Here is a 22373-nt window from a genome sequence, read left to right as displayed (position 1 = left end):
CAGTGTTAACTCTAATTAAAACTATTAAAGATAATTTATGGTAATTGAAATTAAAGCTGAAAAACAATAAATAATCATTATATCAAAATTTTAAGTTTGAAAAGAGATGTCGCCTTGGCAACTAACAGAAAAAAGTTAAAGAACTAAAATAAAACATACAAAACAATTAAATAACTAACAAACACAAAACTATTACATAATAAAATTACTAAAACAAACTAAAATTAAAATTAAAATAAAAAATAAAAGCTAATTCAAAATATTACTATGATAGTATATAAGTAAAACTAATAATAACACTAAAATAACACTGATGGGATATAGTGTTGACTGCAACTATACCAACAAGACTTCAGAGGCAGTAAGAACCAACGATCTATAATTTATAATAATATAAAATAATATAATTTACATAGACCAGAATAGCATGTATTTTAGCACATGCACTTTAGAGCATTTTTCAGCCAATTTTTATTTCTGGGTGAACCATTCCTTTAATTGCTGCATTACAGTAGGTACATGGTGAAGCTTGCTAAGCAAAAACCATCAGTTAGATTTTCAGCTAATGCAGCTTGTGGAATGATGCAAGCATGCTATGATGAAATTAATATGCAACCAAGATACGTCTGGATGGCTCGAGTCCTTGTTTGGCCCCAGACCTTTTCTGTCTAATGTCATTTCGACAATCAGTGCAATAATGCCATTGGTTTGGATATCTACAGTAGTATGTTTCAGTAAAATACATGGAACTCCCAGATAATGGTGATTACTTTGGCTAGTTAGTGTTATGCATTTATGAATTTGGCAGACGTTTTTATCCAAAGCAATTTACATTGCATTGAAAATATGCATTTTATCAGCTCATGCATTGTGTGGTAACTGAATCTATGACAATGACATTGCTAACACAATGCTCTACAATTTGCTTTCATCAAAATCTTCAATCAATCCACTGATGTCAAACACTCTGTGATCCTTTATTAGGCTTGTCCAATTAATTTAATTCTGAATGAGAACCGTTTCTTGATTGTCAGCTCTGTATAGCTGTGTATGCATTTGCAGAGAGACCTGAAATCAACTGTAACTCAACGATTGAAAGAGAACGCTAACACCATTATCTATGACTGAAGATGTACAAGAATTATATTAGTGTTATGACAGGATTTGAAGTGCACAAACAATCCATTAGATAGAAACATATTATTTTTCATGCATGGTAAAAGCTGTCTTTACGGTTAGTTGGGATGCATATTAAAAATGTCTTACAGGTCTCCTCTCATTGTAAACCTTGTGAGTGTCTCAGAAATGCTGCAAAGACAGATCACGTTAAAGATGTGAGACAGACAACAAGGAAAAAACACTCACCGTGTTGGCAAGAGGTAAAAAGATTGGTCAGAGTGCTAGAATGACAGATAAATCAATGGGAGCAATAATAAAAAGATAAAAAAAAGAATCATCTGTTGATGTCTAAGTGGCGATCAATTGGGTTGCAGATGGGTGGAAAATTTCCAGAAACTTTCCAAAAATCCCTGGAATATTCCAAAAAATCCTGGAAAGTTTCCAAAATTTCTGGAATATTTCCTAAATTAACCTTTTTGCAACCCTAATCAGAGATCATGGCTCTGGTCCAAAACATAGTGAGCTGTCTTGCTGTCTGCTGAAATGCAACATCGTAAGCAACTGATCTAGAAGACTCTCATAAAAAAATAGTTTTAGAATTATATTGATACATTCATAGGATACATTCAATGCTGTCTCTTTTGACTGGATTATACTCTATGCAAGTATGTGAATGGAAACATTTTGTTGAGTTATTTGTGAGTTATTATTCATTTGGATTTTTTTTTTTTTTTGAGGGAAATTCTTATTCCAATTAATTCGCTCACCCAATTTAGCTTACCTTCAGGCCATCCAAGATGTAGATGAGTTTGTTTCTTAATTAGAACAGATTTGGAGAAATCTAGCAATCCTGTTTGGACTCTCATTCTGACGGCACCCATTCACTGCAGAGGATCCACTGATGAGCAAGTGATGTAATGCGACATTTCTCCCAATCTGTTCCGATGAAGAAACTTGGAATCTTGGATGGCCTGAGGTTGAGTACATTTCCAGAGAATTTTCATTTTTGGGTTAATTATTCTTGTAATGTGCTGAATTATAGTAGGTGCATGGTAAATTACGATGGCAATTCAGCTTTCTGTGGGAGGCAGTTTTACGCAATCATCTGTGCCTGTCATTCCTTAAAATGCTGCATAGTGCCTATGTAGGATTTTTGAGTTTCAGCTGAAGGCATATCACCCTTCACAAAACTAAAGCGGTAGACATTTTAGAACAACTTCAAAGAGATTGGCATACAAATGATCAGTGTATAGATGTTTATATGCCAAAACCACAGACCGCCACATCCTCGTTTCCCAGCAGAAAGCAAATGAGCATGTTATCATGAGGCTAACATTCACACTCAGCACTTAAATGGCAGATAATGTGATCTAAAGACTGATATTCCCTGACTTCTCTTTCATAATGGGTCAAGCTACATGTTGATGTAATCCACAATGCACTTACTGCAATTAACCCGACCGGAAAAAATGACTTTGGTGTTGTAGTTGACTCACCAAAAGACATAATTTGCACTGTTATTCAGGTATTTAGACATGAACTAGGACCTTAAGCTAACACAAATTAAATATGGCATCTTCCCTAAATGATGTGTGCATTATACCAGCCTGGAGCATGTAATGATGTCAATTATATAATATGCCATCAATAGCAGTTTGTTTCCACAAGTTAGGGTGCATTGCTATCATACTGCAAATAAAATTCACACAACCACCATTTGAAGAGGACTTGTGGGTGTGCACTAGTGAAAGTGGTGTCGGAAAACCACTTGTCAAGTCTGATGTTAAACAGACTTTAGAGTCCCCTTCTTGTGGTATTAATGCATTTTCAATGATCGGATAACGATCGGATTACACTTGACCACATCAAAAGCCAAGAGTAAATGCACCCAAGATGCACTGAGATCAGATCACTACAAAACCCATTTGGTGTCTAAAGACAAATGTTGATAATTTCAGTCATTTAAGTGCCATGTCAAATGTCGCTCACATTTGCTCACCTGGTTCAAATTAACAATATGCCATTATTTATTCAATTATTTCAGTGCATTACAACTTGGTTTTTCACTTCTGTCCCCAAATACAATGACTTCTAAACCCTAATAACATCCTATACTGTGGGAATTTTCATAGAGAAGGGATGCAAAACCATACACTTGATCTTTATCCATTAAATGACAAAAAAACTGAATTATGTAATGTAATGTTTTAACAGAAATGCTTCTGACTCACATATTACCCTGCCGTTCAAAAGTTTGGGGTCAGTAAGATTTTTTTTAATAATAATAAAACAAAAAGAAATTAACACCCTTTTTCAGCAATGATGTATTAAATTAAGCAAAAGTGACAGTAAATACATTTATTACAATATTAATATTACAAAATATTTCTACTTCAAATAAATGCTGTTCTTTTGAACTTTGTTAATCAAAATGTTCAGAAAAAAAATCCCACAGCAGCACAACTGTTTTCAACACTGATAATAATAATAAGAAATGTTACTTGAGCAGCAAATCAGCATATTAGAATGAAATCAAATCTCTTTTCTATTACACTAAAGATGCATTAAAAAAATTTTTTATGATGGATGGATGCAGTTTATTGGATGTCTATTGGACTATTGAATATCACCCATTCACTGCCATTATAAAGCTTGGAAGAGCCAGGACATTTTTAAATATAACTCGTCTTGATTGTATTCGTCTGAAAGAAGAAAGTCATAAACACCTCGGATGGCTTGAGGTTGAGTAAATTATGGGGTCATTTTCATTTTTGGGTGAACTATCCCTTTAAGGTCCTGAGTGTTGCTATATTTTATACCTAGTTTAGGTATGAAAGGAAATGAGAGTGAATCATAATAGTAACAACAATAAAAATACATAATTGTGACAAAATTGGTTCTGTTTGTATTAACACAGCCAAAATGGAAAAAAAAAGGATGCACAAGGGTTAAAAATGTATATGCAAAGGGGACTTCATATCTGCGTATCTCCCAGGTCAATCTGAGGTCTGAAAAAATGAAAACTGGAAAAAAAAAAAAAAAAACTGAAAACAGCAAGCCTACCTCTTTATCCTCTAGGTCTGAAGAAAGGCTACAGAAATCCTCAGTGTTGAGGCAATCAAAGTCTGACTCCTCGACAGCGATCGGGACACTGACGGTCAAGCTTGGGTTGCTGATAAAATCCTCTGTGTCACTATCCATGTCTGTACCGCCGGTGCCTTTAACCAGCTCTAGTGAGGTGTGATTGGAGTTATCATTTATTCCCTTGCAGCTTCTCAAAATCATGTTCCCATCTACGGTTTTCTTTTTCGGCTTCCTCTTTCTTATACAGCCGCTCCGGAAGAAATTCTGAAGGCAGGCCTTAACTACAGCAAGACCTTTCTTGATTCGACCAACCGCTATCTGCAGGTTGTTCTTTTCAACATCTTCTCCGGGGACTGCAAGGTTGTCGGCACTGAATGAGCTGAGCAGCAGAGCGAGGAACAGGTTCAAAACCTGCAAAATTTGGAAGAAACCAACTACAGGTTGACACAATTCAGATTTTTTTAGTGCTCATTTATTAAAAGTAACTATACATACCACCAGATTTCCAATCACCATGACCATCATGTACACAATCAAGCACAAGGGCTCTCCTGCCACTTGCATGCAGTCCCACATGGTCTCGATCCACTCTCCGCACAGCACCCTGAAGACGATCAGGAACGAGTGGAAGAAATCGTTCATGTGCCAGCGAGGAAGCGTGCAATCCTCCGAAATCTTACATACACAGTCTCTGTAGTTCTTCCCGAACAGTTGCATGCCCACCACAGCGAAGATGAAGACGATGATGGCCAGCACAAGCGTCAGGTTGCTCAAGGCGCCAAGCGAGTTGCCAATGATCTTGATCAGCATGTTCAGAGTCGGCCAGGACTTAGCTAGTTTGAAGACTCTCAGCTGTGACAATAAGGGGCATAAAAGATTAGCATGGGCAAGTAGAGATGCACAATATATATAGATTTATTTATTTATTTTTTTTAGAATTTAGCATTTCCTGTACTTTTACATTTAGATTGCCTTTGAAGTCATCTAATGCTGATTTAAAGTTAATCTTTAAAAAAAATTGATTTTTATAATATTTATTTAAAAAATAATTTAATAGCACTGTTAAATATAGTCTTTAGCAAATCTCACTTATATTTTTATAAATAAAACTATTTTATATGATGTATATTTTAATGCTGTGAAGCCTAAATTCACTTAAATGTAAAATTATTAGTTTTAGTTTGTAGTGTTTTATTTATTAATTTTTTTAATTATTTAGTGTTTATATAAAGTACTGTTCAAAAGTTTGGGGTTCTTAAAGATTTTTTTATGTTTTTGAAAGAAGTCTCTTAAGCCATCAAGTCTTGAATTTTAAAAATACAGTAAAACATTGATATTGTGAATTATTTATTTTGTTATTACTTTGTCATTTATTCCTGTGATGCTACAAATTATTTCTATTTTAAATAAATGCCGTTCTTTTGAACTTTCTATTAAGAAAATCCTGAAAAAATTTATTAGTTTCCACAAAAATACTGTTTTCAACATACAGTAACATAATAATATAAGAAATGTTTCTTAAGCACCATACCAGCACAATTTCTGAATGTTCTCTTTCTCTCTATAATTTCAACAACATCAAGATGTTAATTTTATTAGTTCACTATATATAGATATACATAATATCAAATAATGAGCAAAATGGTGCTAAAATTGATTTAGTTGAAGTATAACATGTCAGCTTCCCAAAATGTATGCATGTTAATTTCCCAAGTAAACTTGGGAAACACAATTTCTCTCAAGAAAATTTGAATTTAATATGTTAATAAATATATAAATGCACTGCTAAATATGTATACTTTTTGAGGTAGAGCCAGTGAAATGTTGGCAGATCCAAGTGAAAATTCAAGCCTCATTGTGACACAGCCTTAGATTTTGGCCAAGACAAGGTAACTTTGAAGACAGCAATTCATATTATACCATTGGAAACAGCCCTCAGATTGAAAGGGCACCTATGCTGCCTCTTATATGCCTTTATATAGGTTTTAGAACAGAGCCATTAGGTGTAATGAGATACTCTTACCAGTCTGAATGGCCTTAGAAAACCGATTCTAGGAAAACAAAGTTCCAGAAGACTCAGCGTAACTATGATGCTGTCGAAGATATTCCAGCCTTCCTGAAAGTAAGTGTACGGGTCCAACGCAATGATCTTGAATATCATTTCTGCTGTAAAGATGGCTATGAAAACCTGCATGCAAGGAGACAATTCAAGCTTTTTAAATGAATAACAACAACAACAATTATTATTTATTTATTTACAAAACTAGAGACACCTACTGACTAAATTGTGATTTATCAATCTTTACATATGTAGATTGGCATTACGTATGTAATGCGGATTCATTGATCACTTTTTTTCAGTCATTTAATGAGAAAACATCACTACAAATAAAGAAGTTAAATTTCTTAGATTCTTAGAAGTTAAAATACTGTTTTAACACTTTCATTTATAAATATAATGTACTAAATTATTTTAATTAGTAAATTCGCACTCCTCCATTTCAGTGGCATTGCACACTAATAATAGTAACTCTTTCTAGAATAACAGAACAAGTCTCACAGTATTGTACATGATTTATTAAAATGCTGCTATAAATGTTCTTACCACATTAGCGGTTGTAAGCATGTTAATATAGGGGTCCTCCATGGGGTGATACTCCATGGCCATGAATGCTGTGTTTATCACGATGCAAATGGTGATAAACAGGTCTGCAAAGGGGTCCATCATAACCATGTGGACAATTTTCTTTATCTTCAGCCATGTGGGACTGCAATCCCAGATCAGATAACTCTCTGCAAACTCGAACCAGCAGTCCACACACTTCTGTTTCCAGACCTCCGACGCTGCCATGTCAAACAAAAAATAAAGACGACAATCTGAAAGCTGCATTTGAACTAGTATGAATTTCTGTGAAAAATTAAAAGGGCCACTATTAAAGTCAATGAGAACTAAGGCTGTCAAACTTCAAAAAGAAAATAAAAGCATCATTCATTTTCAGTCTATTCCTCAAACAAAATTGTTATATGACTTTAAAATTCCCGCCCTTATGTGACACTTATGCCCCCATAAGTGTCACATAACGGCGGGAATTTTAAAGTCAGTGATAGGATATTTTTTAGACATTTTTAAACTACATCTAACCTAAATATTTCATCATGCAGTGTATTTGTGTTTTACAATTTATAATGTTCATATGTATATTGTGAGGAAGATGAACTTTGATTTCAAACTCTGAATTGAATTTTTTTTAACTTAAAAAACATGTAAACAGTCAGTAATAAAATAAGAACAAACAGGACAAACAAATACAATAACAAAATACAATTGAAATTAACTGTGCTTTAAGTTTCTCAGGTAGGTGTAACCGTAATATTCAGGTACAGAAATGGTACAGAAGCTATTTAACCATAAAATAACACTGGTTAGTCTTCACTGTATTAATAAACATTAATGACAGACAGCAGCAGGGTTTTTTTTGAGGTTCCTGTCTCTTTAAGATGTCATGCACGGATCTAACATATACTGTTACACATAAGTTTTGTTTCTCAACTGTTTACATTCACTTAATAGCCTATATACCAATCATGTTTAGTATGGACTGTGTTTACATAAATACTCCTCAAGATGGGCATTTTTTTGTATGTGTTTGGGCGCAAAACATAACTTAATTCTGTAATCGCGCGCTGTGTCAGATGCAGCTTTATGTTCTGCGTCTCTCAGAGAGCGTGCTAGTACTAAATCGAGTTCTCTTTGGCGTAATCTTGCACTTGAATATTTAAAATGGTAAGATTTAAGCACGTGCAAATTATACATTCTGTCATCTGTCCCGAGTGTCTTTCACGGTGAAAAATTTGCGCTGAACCAGCAGGAATTATGCACAATGCCCGCAATCCCGCGCCAAAATTCAAGCCTCATTTTTATGATACCTTTGCTTTTTTTTTTTTAAGGCTTGACAGTCTCTGAACTTTTTTTTAATATATATATATATAAATGATTGTGCTGTATTGAGAAAGTATTGAAAACTTTTGTGCTACAAGGCAGAATAAAAGTCATACAGGTTTGGAACAAAATGCAATAAATAATGACAATTTCAACTATTTCTTAAAATTACAGAGAAAAAGCTAACAAATATCCCTCACATGGAGTTTCTTATTATACAGGGCTCATTCACACAGAATGCGTTTTTCTTAGTTTCCTTAGTGATACTTTCCATAGTTTTTCTATGAGAACATGCGCTAGACAGACGTGTTTGACCATTGCACTTGCTACTTTTGCAGTGTCTCACTCCAAAAACACAGCGCTCAAATTATAAATTCACATTTTTAAAAATGCATCTCGAGACTTTGCGTTTCTTTCCCCACTCCACTGTCCGAGTCTCACATTTTTCAAAGCAAAAACACATTCTGTGTCATCGGCCCATAAGTGTGTTTGGTATTTAGGGCTACTTACGGTCAATATTGCTGACACTTGCTACGCTCAAAGCTCGCTGTCTCGCTGATTGGTCATATAGAAAAGCCCTTGAAAAGCTCTTTGAATCACATCGGCGTCTATATTCTTCATCTGTGTCAAACTGTAAAGAGATCACATCAACAGAAAATACATCAGCAAATGTTACGATGGTGCTTCATTAGTGTTTGCAAGGCAGCAATATATCGCTATTCGTCAATCATTCTTTTATGCAACCTGTAAATCATCTAAGATTGATATTTCACAAAAATGTGGAAAAAATAAATAAATAAAAGACCAAACATGTTTTGAAACATTACATCTTATTCTTGATGATAAATTTCGGATTTTTTGGATCCAGTTAAAAGCATGTCGCAGAGTGTAATTTCTTCAGTGTTGTCACATGAAAAGATATAATAAAATATTTACAAAAATGTGAGGGGTGTACTCACTTCTGTGAGATACTGTAGATTATTTTTCTACATTTGAATTGGAAAAATAAAAATGGCTGGTGGAGAAAATTTTATTTTCCTTTAGTTTAACACAATTCTTTTGCTGCCTTGCAAGCACTGCTATTTCATTCTGGACATTTTAACCACTTTGAGAATGTCTTCGTTTGTGCCAAATGCCACTATTATTTCTTTAAAAATATCAAGACATTACAAATGTTTATACAATACAGTAAAATGCTTTTTATAATACAAAAGTTAAATTAAATTAAATTACAACAATTTAAATTTTAAAAGTCATAATTAATTTAACTAATTTGACAGTATGTACAATAACATGCTTTAAATGCATGCTTTAACACGCCTTTGAATAAAAAGCTGAAAATAATGTGCATTTTGCTTTTTTATATGATTAATTGATTAACTCAACAAATAATTGACAAATGAATAAATTTTCAAAATATATGTTAGTTTCAGTACCATTACTAATGCCCATTTTTATGTCTTTGCATGCTGATGACATGCTGTAATCTGGAAAACAATTAAACTTGTTCATTGTCACAACCTGATTCGCAGGCTCACACACAGAATCTGCATGCAACGAACTTCCACGTGAATCTGATCACTCATAAGTTCCCTGCAATTTTTAAAAAAAATGTTTGCATTTGCTTATGCAGCTCTTTCTTTATTTAAATCAATCCCACAGAATTCTGCAGATTTTCACCCAAAGTCAGCAAAAAAAAAAAAAGGGCACACAGATTCATGTTAAATAAAGAGAAAATTATTATAAAAATGTGCAGTTTAAAACTAAGCATTGCACAGCAGCAACAGCACATGCATCATATGTGCTTACGCAAGTGTCGTCAAACGTGGCTCTTTTTCTGGACACCTCCGGCGCCAGTACTCCGGAGGGCGAGTTGGGTGAAGACGCTCCACCCGACACTATCACCATGCCATTGCTGTCGACCATGTACCGTGCTTTTCCGTTAGACGGCAACAGTATACGTGGAGTCAGACTGCTTTTGCTAAGAGTGCTGTAAAGCGGATCGGATCGACAGGGTACAAACAAAGAGTTTCTCCTGCTGCCCGTCTCCTCACACATGCTTCGCTCGTCGTCGGCGTAGTTGTTTTCTGAATGCACACGCCCACGGAAGCTGAAGACGCTACCTTTGCTGCCCCGACGTGGGGTGAGGACTGAGCCCTGAAAACTCAGGGGGGACTGAGGAGAAAAACAAGCCTTACAAATACATTGACAAAGAAATTAAGGCATACGAGGACGTAATCTGACTAACTGGCAGAAGAAATCCCAATTTACATCAAATTTGCCAATCCAAATTCAGCAACACATTATCATATATAACAATAACTAATATAAGCATCCACACCAGTGCATGATAATTAATTGGCTGTCAATGTTTTTGTTTATCAGCTGGAAAAAAAACTTTGAAAATCATTTTAGGGATTTTGTTCCTCTGTCGTTATCGTTATATTATTAAAACTTTATAGTTATAGCTAATGTTATCGTCCTTAGTTTTAGCTCTTTTCTAATGTAAGTTCATGGAAATCCTGTTTTTTATTTAATTTGTTCATTTTACAGTAATAATCCAAAAATATGGTAAAAATAAAGTTCAGTCTGTGTATTTAATAGCAGTTTTTAGTCATGTTACTACATAATTGAACAATTTTCAAGAAAAGTAGCAGATAGTGATGCTTCGCAATTCAAAATTTCAGCCCACGTAAGAATAACAAAACTTTTCAATCTAAACATTTTAAAGAAAATTATGAGTTTAGCGGCTGGTCAGTTGGACAAGCAATGGCTGGAGAGAACAAAATTGGCAAAAATGGCGAATATCTTGATGATGATGAAGATAAAGTTGATTTTGATGATTATGCTGAATGTGAAAAAGAACAATGACGTAGGAGAAAGATGACAATGTGAGAAGATGAAAAATAAAAGTTGATAGATGTCTTTAGTTTTGAAGAAGTTTAGATGAAATTTGTTTTTCTCAAAGCAAGAAATAAAAAAAACAAGGATGAGAAAAGATAATTTTGATGAATGATAAGAATGTCAAAAAGTCAAGCAAATAAAGTGCTGTCAAACAATGAATCGCGATAAATCGCATCCAAAATAAAAATAAAATTTTTGTTTACATAGTATATGTGTGTGTACTGTGTATATTTATTATGTACATGTAAATACACACCCATGCATGTATATATTTATGAAAAATATGTTACGTTTATATATTAAATATATTAATATAAAATGTAAATTATATGCATATAAATATATACGTACATGTAAATATTTTCAAAATATGCATTGTATGTGTGTGTATTTATATACATTATAAATATACTCAGTACACACAGATATATTACGTAAACAAAAACGTTTATTTTGGATGCGATTAATCGCAATTAATCGTTTGACAGCACTAAGCAGATAGTTGAAAGAATGAAGATGACAGCGTTAATTAAAAAATGTTTAACGCTGAATAAAGTAGAAACTTTGTCTGTCTGTCTGTCTATCTATGATATATAATCTATATCTATATATATAAATAAAATGTTCAGTATCATTTCGATTCTAAATCATGAATCAGATATGTAGATTAGACCCATCTATATATCATTCCTGTACACCTTTCAAATCTCATTCTTCATTACCAAAAAATGCCAAAGTTTGTCTTTCCTGTTCTATTCTAAAACTGTAATAATAGCACACTTAAACAATAAGACATTTCCATAATTATTCTGATTTCACAAACACTGATATGACTATTGTCTTCTGTGTTTAAGGGAATGACATTTCCTTATTGCTATGGTAAGCATCAAATAAAACCACACAGCAGATGAGATTTTTCTAACCTGATGTGGAGACGTGTAAGTCCTTTCACGTGAGTGCCGGATTTTTCCATCAGCTGTAAAACGGAAGCTGGCCTTTCTATCAGTTCCCTCCCTGTTGGAATCCTCTTTCTCGCCTTCCCCCTGACGCTGTCTCTTTTTCCTGCGGTTGCGTCTTTCTTTGGCACTTTTGGAACTGAGTTTGGAGGCGTCCGAGGAAGAGTCTGTCTTTTCTCCACTCAGCCCATCACACTTGGATGCTTCAGCTGCAGCCTGCCAAGCAATCATGCATCAAGATTATACTTACACAGTAAAGGTTTCCGGCATTTACATTCATGCATTCGGATGCTTTAAAAGAATACATTTTGTTAGTGGTTCATGCATTTCCTGGGAATCAAACCCATTACTTTGCCATTGAAGGCACCATACACTAGCATTTGCATGGTATTCATACCCCGTTTTAATGAAAACACCCAACAGACCTGAGCTTCCTCTTCCTGTCTCATCAGCTGCTGGAGCATGGCATTAAACTCCTCCTCTTTCTTCAAAGCCTCATCAATAGTGGCTTGATTTTGTTCATCATATGCCAAGGCAACCACAGCCAGGATCAGATTCACCAGGTAGAAGGATCCCAAGAAAATGACCAGCACGAAAAAAATCATGTAGGTTTTTCCTGCGGCCCGAAGAGTCTGTAAGAAAAGTCCACGATTCGTCTTTGATAAACATAGGAAGCTATTCATGTAAATTCTGTATGATTATCTTCTTTTCCATACAATGAAAGTGGATGGAGACTCCATAAATGACAAAAACACCACAAAAATACCATAAAATAGTCTATTTGGCTACATGCTAAATTATATGATTGATTTGTGTGAACAGATTGAAATCGTACAGAAATAGACGGAGAAGAAACTGCACACTTCATAGGTTCATTCATTTCTCATGAAACAAACACAATGGAGCGCAAGATTTTCAGGGAACAGCAACTTTTCGGTCTGTTCCTCACACCAGCAACATTATATTGCATTAGAAGACTTGGAATAAATTATACAAATAATATGGACTACTTTCATGGTGGGGTTTTTGTCCTTTTTGAAGCTTGACAGCCCTAGACTTTGTCTACTTTTATCATATAGAAAAAAATAATTCTGCAAAACATCTTCTATGTTCCACAAAAGAAGAAGAATCATACAAAATTGGTTTCCTCTACGAAGACAAACAAAACAAAAGCACCTGTTGGTAAAGATTCTCCCAGTAGTCTTGAGTCATCAGTCTGAATAAGGCAAGGAAGGCCCAGCCAAAGGAATCAAAGCTTGTGTAACCATAATCTGGATTGGGACCTGCTTTTATACAGACATGGTTTTCTGGACACTGCCTAAATGCACACGTGTGAGACAGCGACTGTCAAAAACTCACCATGTAAAAAAAACATGCAACTGCTCTTGGAGAATTATGTTTGAAGGGAAGACAATGCCAAGGTTTATGAAAAAAATCGATACACGTTGCTTACCCAGCATCACTGCTTTTCCCACAGATCATAGCAGCGTTCTTTCCTGATTGGATATAATGATTACCTACAGGAAAAAGAAGAATACTATTCATAATAGAACTGATACAAAGCTAAGGTGCATTAGTTGGTTTGTTCTATAACCCATGAGTTTATTTGGTTAACATTATAGGTTGGTTCATATTTTAAAAAAAATATATTTATATTTTAATATTCTTCACTGGTACTTTTTTCCCCACTAAAATGACTATATGACCAATTTCTTAATTGTTTTTGGTGCAATAAATGTCAATTAATATATGGCCATTTTCTTCATTGGTCCATTTTTGGCACCAAAAACAATAAAGAAATTTGGTTTGATAATTTTGGTGCAGAAAATGGACCAATGATGAAAATGGTCAAGACCGGCCCAAATTTGTTTTGTTTTTTTTTGCAATAAAACAGTACTAATATATGACCATTTTCTTCATTTTTGTATTTAATATTTTTCATTGGTTATTATTTATTTGTTTATTTTCACCAAAAATTACCATATGACCACTTTAATTGTTTTTGGTGCAATAAATGTCAATTAATATATGGCCATTTTCTTCATTGGTCCATTTTTGGCACCAAAAACAATAAAGAGTTTTAATATATTACCATTTTCAATGTTGGTCCTTTTTTATTTGTTTTTGGGGGCACTCAAAAAAAGCCTTAATACATGACCATTTTCGTCATTGTTTTTGGTGTCAAAAATGGACCAATGAGGAAAATGGTCATAATTAAGACCATTTTCCATCCTCTCTCTGACCCATCAAATTAAACGGGACATGTTGTTTTTGTTGTTGTTTTTGTTTTTTTAATGGAGCAGGGCCAAGCCCCATGCAAATGAGTGAAATGTCAAAATACCAGCAGAATTTGTGTATATATCAGAATATAAATACATGTGGAAGGCATCGTTCCTCAGCAAGCAGCGGGCCAGATTACCTCACTCCTATGATAGCTTTCCCCCATCCCGCTAAAGTACTTTCCAATGGATATCATATTTCGCCCCCCTATGAGTAAGGTGGAATTCCTCTTCCTCTTTCTCTCAAACAGGTTTTTCATGGCTGGCACTAATGTTAACATCCATAATGCTGAATGATGACAGCTGGCTGTCTGGCAGATGTACAGATCACTTACACACTCACAATATTTCCTCTTCAGGCCTATATTGTTAGAATATCGGCCTGTCACTCTTCACCGGGTCTATACTGGGCCTGATCGAAACGTTCCCCACATCACAACAGTTTCATGACAGTTTTCAGGTGTACTATAACCTCTCTTCAGATAAAATTTGTATCTGGATTACGTGATGTTGATACCCATATTATTTGCAATAACTTGTCACATACAGCAATTAAATATGATTTCAGTGTTCTGTACCATTTCTAAATCACTAACCAAGTAAGTAAATCTGTGTTGTACAGTCACTCATTTATATCATTTTATGTGGTTTTCTGACAAAACGTATGGATGTATTGATGGATAAATGTATGAATGCATGGATGGGGCAAAATGTTTGTCAGCATTTAATATTTTTTGTATGAAACCTAGGTCCAATATTGTTTTTTGTGCCTTAGTTCAATCTGTCAGTTTGTCTCTCTATGTTGTGTAAAACAAACAAGCAAACAAATAAATGTTCACGTTTTTGTTTTCTATTAATTGCCTTTGGGTGCATGAAAGCATTTAAGGGATTTGCTTAGTTTAATATCTGCATGCTTACTGCATATTCCTTTATTGTGCACTAACATATTTTCAGCTACATCTACTTGTAATATCACTCAAATTAATTGCAGAATGATTATTGGTGAGTTTTCACAACAAAACACACGTGTTGACACATAAATAGTGTAGCTGCATCAGATTCTGAATCCATTCAGCAAAACAATGAAAATGAACTTACTCTGATTCGTAATGTAATCCGTGCATTCCTTCACTTTGTAACATTCCTCTGTATTGTTAAGTAAATAATAAAATGTTAAGTTGTAATCGGATGGCTGGACCACACATTTTTGTTTTAGAAGTCCCATGAACAGCTGCAGTCCGACCAAAGCAAAGACGCTTAGGCAAAAAATGGTTAAGATCATCACATCTGACAGCTTCTTCACTGACTGGATCAGAGCTCCAACAATTGTTTTCAGCCCTGTGCAAAACAGAGTAAACCTTGTCACATTCCAACTTTACACTAATGTAATCAGGGTCCAAAATTCACTTCAAAATCAAGCATTTTATTCTGACTATGAAGTGGAATTATTGAACAGCTGTTTTCATGTTTATTTATGACAAATAGCGCAGGTCATTGTGACATCGTCACATACAAAAGACTCTTCATGCGAGAAGACTCCTTGTTTTGCCAAATTTAGCCATTTGAAGATGTGCAAGTCACAACAGATGTTCTCTTTTGTTTTCGATTTGACATTATGATTCACCAATGACACTTCAGCAAGGGTCAGGCTATCATTCTTACAATTCAACTTAAATCATGTAAAAGTAGTTTGTAATTAATGCATTACATTAATTTTGGACCCTGAAAGAATGTGTGTATATGTATGTACATACATCTTAACATTTGTATGTTTGATACGTTCTTAATGTTACAAGAGTAACATTACATAGTAAATCTCTGAATGTTTAAGTTCACAATAGTATTTCATGTATCACATGCACATAGTTGCTCATAATAACTAAACAGTGACTACATGAAAACATGCAAGACGGCTACAGTTCAAACATAAAGTCATCACAAAAGGAGAGGAGAAACAAAAACATCAAATAACCGCCATTAACGAATCTAGCTCAGATTTCAATAACACAGTGACTGTTAAAGGAATAGTTCACCCAAAAAAGAACATTTGCTGAAAATGTACTCACCCTCGGGCCATCCAAGATGTAGATGAGTTTATTTCTTCATCAGAAAAGATTTTGAGAAATTTGCATTACAATCACTTGCTCACCAATGGATCCTCTGCAGTGAATGGGTGCCGTCAGAATGAGAGTCCAAGCTGATAAAAACATCACAATAATCCACAAGTAATCCACACCACTCCAGTCCATTTTGTAGAGTGAAAAGCTGCACATTTGTTAAAAAAAATCCATCATTAAGTGTTCTGTGGATTATTGTGATGTTTTTATCAGCTATTTAGACTCTCATTTTGACGGCACCCATTCACTGCAGAAGATCCATTGGTGAGCAAGTGATGTAATGCTACATTTCTCTAAATTTGCTTAGATGAAGAAACAAACTCATCTACATCTTGGGTAACCTGAGGGTGAGTACATTTTCTGCATTTTTTATTTAATTTTATGGGTGAACTATTTCTTTAGGTACTTTTGTAGTAAACCAGCACACTGATTTAAGACTCATGAGCAAAAAGAAGAGAAACCGTTCTTAAATTGATAAAGTTCAAGATTTGTGAATTTTTGACCTACTGATTAAAAAGAATTGACTTATTCAATGTGAATCAAACATCACTCTTTTTTTTTTTGCATGTGTAAGTAACCCCTCTCTCCCGGGTCCTCACCACCATACCTCGTTCTTGTTCCGAGTGGGTCTTGAACCCGGGTCTCCGGCATGGGAGGCGGACGCACTAACAAGGAGGCTAAAGACTGCAGCCTCTAGTGTCAGTTGCTAGTGCGTCTCTTGAGATCAGGGGAGTGAGGTTTTTACCTGCACAGCACCTACTCGCTGGCCTCCGTTACACATGCAACCATCAAATCACGAATCAAAGCAAGAACACCTGAAAAGAAAACTGGAAAATGTTTGAAAAAAAAAAGACTCCTTTAAGCACTTAGAGAAGAATATGACATGCTTGAAGAAAGCAGTGTCAACATCTGTGACCCTGACCTTTGCTCTAACTCTCACCTGGGATGACCGATATAGTTTTCAGGGCTCGAAGAACTCTGAACGCTCGCAGCACAGACACACTACCCAGATCCACAAACTCTGTTACATATCTGAAACATGGATGGTGGGAAATCAAACACAGCCAGACACAACACACAGGAAGGTTTGAGACACAGGGTTGCAGTCGGGTTCAAAGGTCACACAGACGTCTCACACCTAAACATGTTCTCTGCTTACCTGGAATTACTGAAATAGTTTTCAAAGCTCTGAGTACCCTGAATGTGCGGAGAGCTGATACATTGCCTATGTTTATAAACTCTGTGATAAACCTGTGGGACCAAATGCACAGATACAAATAAAGCTGATGGGTACTGGAGATGCCAATGGCCTTTATGGGCATTTTATGGACTAATTATCAGTTAAGGATGCATAATTTGAGATTATATCTGTTTCTTAAAAAATATTTAAAAAATAATATTTAAAATAAATTAAAATGAAATATATAAATAACCATTTAAAAATAAATAAAGTCAAGTATTTTAAACTCTAAAAAGTCATATTATTTAAGTGTTTTCATAAATGAGTGCATAAACATATTGTATATAAAAATATTTAATATTTAATAATGCATTTTATTTCAAATAAATTATAATAAAAACTATTATAAAACAGTAAACCTTTGCAAAAAATTTGCAGTAAACCTTTCTCTGTCATTTTAAATAAAGTTTTTGAGAAGTCTCAGCAAAGAAAAACAAGATTTTACACCCTACAATGTTTTTTGTTTTTTTGAACTCTAAATGTTTTACTCTAATCATATAATCTATCAGTTTAATACTTTCATAATGCATTTCTAAAGAAATGTGGGTAACACCTTCTATGAAGCCCCTGTTTATAATACATAATAAGGGTATTCTTAAGGCATTCTAATTAATACATAATGCATTATAAAAAACCTTATAATATGTTATATAATTTCATGAATAATCATAACAACAATTATAATACATTATAATACGTATGTATTTGTAGTTATAACTTTAAGAGTATGATTATTTATAACACCATATTAAATCTACTTTTACATTTATAACGGACTATTGTCAGGGTTATGGACATGTATCTGTGTGTTTTTCCCCTCCATGTGCCTGCCCTGACCCAGTTTCCTGTGTCTTTGATTGTTCATTTGATTCACGGTGTCTCTCGTTGTTCCCTAATTAAGTTGTGTACTTAAGTTCAAGTCTGTTCAGTCTGTGTTTGTCGGGTCTACGTGTTGGATTACATGTGCTTTCCCCTGTTCCTGTTGTGGATGTACCCCTGTTATTCTCCTATTAAATACCGTTCATGTTATCCACGTCTCCATTGTTCCTTCCAGCAGCATATCGTGACAGAAGACCCGACCAAGACAAAAAATTTCTATGGATGTCTTCACCCACCCCGAATACCTCCTCCTCCTGCTGGAGCAGGGGGAAAGATCGCTCGAGGGCCACACCAGACTGTTCCTGGTCCTCGCCAACCTCTCCAGCTACCCGGACGACGCGCTCTGTGCGTTCTATGACGCCAGCCTAAACTCGGCGTACAGAACATCGTCGTCCGAGGAGGGCCCTCGAGCGAGTTTCGCCGCCTTTGTGGAGTGGACACTCCGGACCCAGAGCCCAGCCCACCCCACCATCTCCCCACTACACGGAGCATCAGCCCAAGCCCACTGCTGACGGAGAGCCAGAGCCCACCGCGACCGACGAGCCATCGAAAGAGAGAGCGACAGAGCTGAGGATCGCCGCGGAGCCCGTGACGTCAGTCCAGGTGTGAGAGCCGGCTACCACGCCCACCACAAGGGAGAAAGCTGTGGCCAGTGAGATTGCAGAGAGGAGCTCCGCCCACTGCAACAAGGCTGAGGGTGAAATATTGACCCTGGACTCTGTCTGCCGGCCCCCTCCTGGGTGTCTGTCCTCCTCCTGAGCCTCCTCCCAGTTCCCACCCGTTCCCCCCCTCTGTTATTTTAACGGCGCGAGGACGCGCCTTCCGGAAAGGGGGCGATATGTCAGGGTTATGGACATGTATCTGTGTGTTTTTCCCCTCCATGTGCCTGCCCTGAACCAGTTTCCCGTGTGTTTGATTGTTAATTTGATTCCAAGTGTGTCTCGTTGTTCCCTAATTAAGTTGTGTACTTAAGTTCGAGTCTGTTCAGTCTGTGTTTGTTGGGTTTACGTGTTGGATTACGTGTGCTTTCCCCTGTTCCTGTTGTGCTGTGATTCTCCTATTAAATACCATTCATGTTATCCACATCTCCATCGTTCCTTCCAGCAGTGAATCGTGACAACTATATCATATCTTGACATATGGGACACGTTTATTTAAGATCTGCATAGTATCTTACTACATCTTGTGAGTGGTTAAGTGTTGAGTGTTATTTAAGTATTTCCCGTGAGGCTAATGTTAATTTTGATGTGAGCTAGTTAATACTTTCAAATGAAAAAATACCACAATTATCAAAATAATCAAACTGATATTACAATAAAAAATAGTTAAAACAAAAGCAAATGTGTCACATTACACATTCATCTGATCTGATATCTGATCTTATGGTTGTTTGAGAAACAATTATTATTATTATTATTACTTATAAGTGGTCTTTGTCTGCTTTAAGTAAAGTAACAAATAACATGGCAAGATATAAGACTTATAATACATTATATAACTATGAAAAATATAATCCATTGTAACTTAAGTGGATGCAACGTGTTCATTCTGTGTTATAAATCATCATATTCTTAAAAGCTATATCTACAAATAAGTAAATATTATAACACATTAAAACTGTTCTTATGAATATTCATGAGATGATACAACATATTATATGGTTTTTTATAATGCATTATGCATTCATTATAATGCCTTAAGAGTACCTTTATAATGTATTATAAATACGGGCTTCATATAAAGTGTTACCGAAATGTGTTTCAACCTATAGATTTAAATTTTAATATTTTGTCATTTACCAGACACTTTTGTCTGGTAAATGCACTCTTATCATTGCAAGCTGACAGTAACAACTGAAGATGATAATTTTTTACAACTATATGGACTATGAAACACTACGGTTGAAGAGTGTAATTTATATGCCATTAGCAGCACCAAACAGAATTTCAAAAATAAAGAACATTCTGTCATCATTTTCAGACAAATTTAAAGATAAAAACAACGTAAATATGTAGGATGGGTCTTTTATCATTAAGAAATTGACTGGATGGTGAAAGTGGGTCTTTCATATAAAAAAGGATTAGGATAATTTCAGCAGAGGAGTTGTCTTGGTGATGTCAGCCAAAAAGAAAAGTGGTTTTAGAGACTACATTTTAATGAACGACAGTAAAGGCAGAATAAACTTGGTCAGCTGGACACCAGCAAAGTCTTATAAATAACTGCACTCTTTACCTTTAAGCAATGACAATTAAAGGATTCTAATAACCCACGCCTTGCCATACTCAAAACCATCATCTGTAAATAACAGATTTGGCATACTTACGCCATGACTATAACCATAAAATCCAACCAGTTCCACGGGTCTCTGAGAAACGTAAACTGTCCCACACAGAATCCCCTGGCGATGATCTTTATAAGTGCTTCAAAAGTGTATATCCCAGTGAAGGTATACCTGTTAAAAACAAGACCCTCAGTTACTGCACTCAGCAAACATGGTGAATTTTTCTACACTATACTTGAAAAGCAGCAAAGAGGTCAACTCACTCTACATTCTTGGCCCAGTCTGGAGGCTGTGAGTAGACCATGAAAGCGCAGTTTGCCAGTATAGTGAACATTATAAACATACTGAACAATGTGAAAGCTGCAGTTAAGGAAACTAACTTATAGAACTATAGTACCATTCAAAAGTTTGGGGTCAGTAAGATTTAAAAAAAAAAAATTTATACTTTTAGCCATCAAGGACATGTTAAATTGATCAAAAGTTATAGCGCAGACATTCATAGTATTACAAAAATTTTTTTTTAAATAAATGCTGTTCTTTTGAACTTTCTATTCATCAAAGAATCCTGAAAAAAAAAAAATCATGGTTTCCACACAAATATGAACATACGAAACAGCTCAACTGTTTTCATAATTGATAGCAATAAAATGTTTCTTGTGCCGCAAATCAGCATATTAGAATGATTTCTGAAGGATCATGTGACACTGAAGACTGGAGTAATGATGCTGAAAATTCAACTTTGCATCACAGGAATAAATTAGATTTTAAAATATATTCAAATAGAAAACAGTTATTTTATATTGTAATAATATTACTGTTTTTAAGGTATCATTCTCAAAATCATTAACAAATCTTACTGAAATACATATCACAGATTTTTTCTGCAGTGTGGAGTAAATTAGATTTAAAGGGGCTTTAGCTAGTAAAATGATAATGCATTTAAAATGGATTTTTTTTGATAAATGATTGAATACTAAAGCGGTTCTCAACTGATTTTGCTTCAGGATCAGATTTTACATTGGACATCAAGTCATCAAGCCATAGTCTCAGGCTCTCAGCTTCTAATAATTCATCACACAAAACACGTTTATCCTGAAGCGAACCTGTCTTTAATGCCATTTGGGTCGTGTTTTCTTTTGTTAATGGTTTCTGAGAACAACATGTCCATTTGACATCTAATTTGATTCATCATGATCATTTTCATTTCATTATTTACATTTATTACCAATCAATCACTAATTTTTGGGTTGTAAACTACCAATACGGATTAAACCATAAAAACATAAGACCCAACCTTCACAGCAAGACATGTTTCAGCAGTTGAGAAGGATATGAATGCACCAAAATCTTAACTGATATTCTTCTCAGAAGGTTGAAGGGACTGAAGATATACAAGGCAGGAGCGGCGTTGAAACGGCTGATTGTCTTTTTTTTGTTCACTACTATAAAAGCCTAAACAAGAGGGAGATGAAGAAGATGAATACATTAAAGATGGACAAAGAAGTCAGCAAAATAAATAAATTATATATATATATATATATATATATATATACAGTGGGTACGGAAAGTATTCA

The 22373-nt window shown here is 35.1% G+C and overlaps 1 protein-coding gene across 1 annotated transcript in view; it reads right to left on the bottom strand.

The window, feature by feature from the left end:
* Positions 1–22373, bottom strand: part of LOC107722897 (sodium channel protein type 2 subunit alpha-like) — a 44670-nt gene that overhangs the window by 21338 nt on the left and 959 nt on the right. The window contains exons 2-16 of the mRNA XM_016531393.1: positions 22133–22251; positions 21063–21152; positions 20842–20970; positions 17340–17431; positions 15381–15620; positions 13457–13520; positions 13180–13321; positions 12429–12635; positions 11971–12219; positions 9953–10318; positions 8654–8774; positions 6809–7047; positions 6227–6391; positions 4699–5055; positions 4183–4614 (exon numbers count right to left, since the gene is read on the bottom strand). Of these exons, the coding sequence (XP_016386879.1) occupies positions 4183–4614; positions 4699–5055; positions 6227–6391; positions 6809–7047; positions 8654–8774; positions 9953–10318; positions 11971–12219; positions 12429–12635; positions 13180–13321; positions 13457–13520; positions 15381–15620; positions 17340–17431; positions 20842–20970; positions 21063–21152; positions 22133–22251 (3012 nt within the window). The remainder of the gene's footprint in view (positions 1–4182; positions 4615–4698; positions 5056–6226; positions 6392–6808; positions 7048–8653; positions 8775–9952; positions 10319–11970; positions 12220–12428; positions 12636–13179; positions 13322–13456; positions 13521–15380; positions 15621–17339; positions 17432–20841; positions 20971–21062; positions 21153–22132; positions 22252–22373) is intronic.

This window comes from Sinocyclocheilus rhinocerous, unplaced genomic scaffold (assembly GCF_001515625.1).
Source record: "Sinocyclocheilus rhinocerous isolate Xijiao unplaced genomic scaffold, SAMN03320098_v1.1 scaffold934, whole genome shotgun sequence".
Classification (NCBI taxonomy): Eukaryota; Metazoa; Chordata; class Actinopteri; order Cypriniformes; family Cyprinidae; genus Sinocyclocheilus; species Sinocyclocheilus rhinocerous.
Note: the sequence above shows the minus strand (reverse complement) of the source record. Positions and strands in the feature narration are given on the sequence as shown.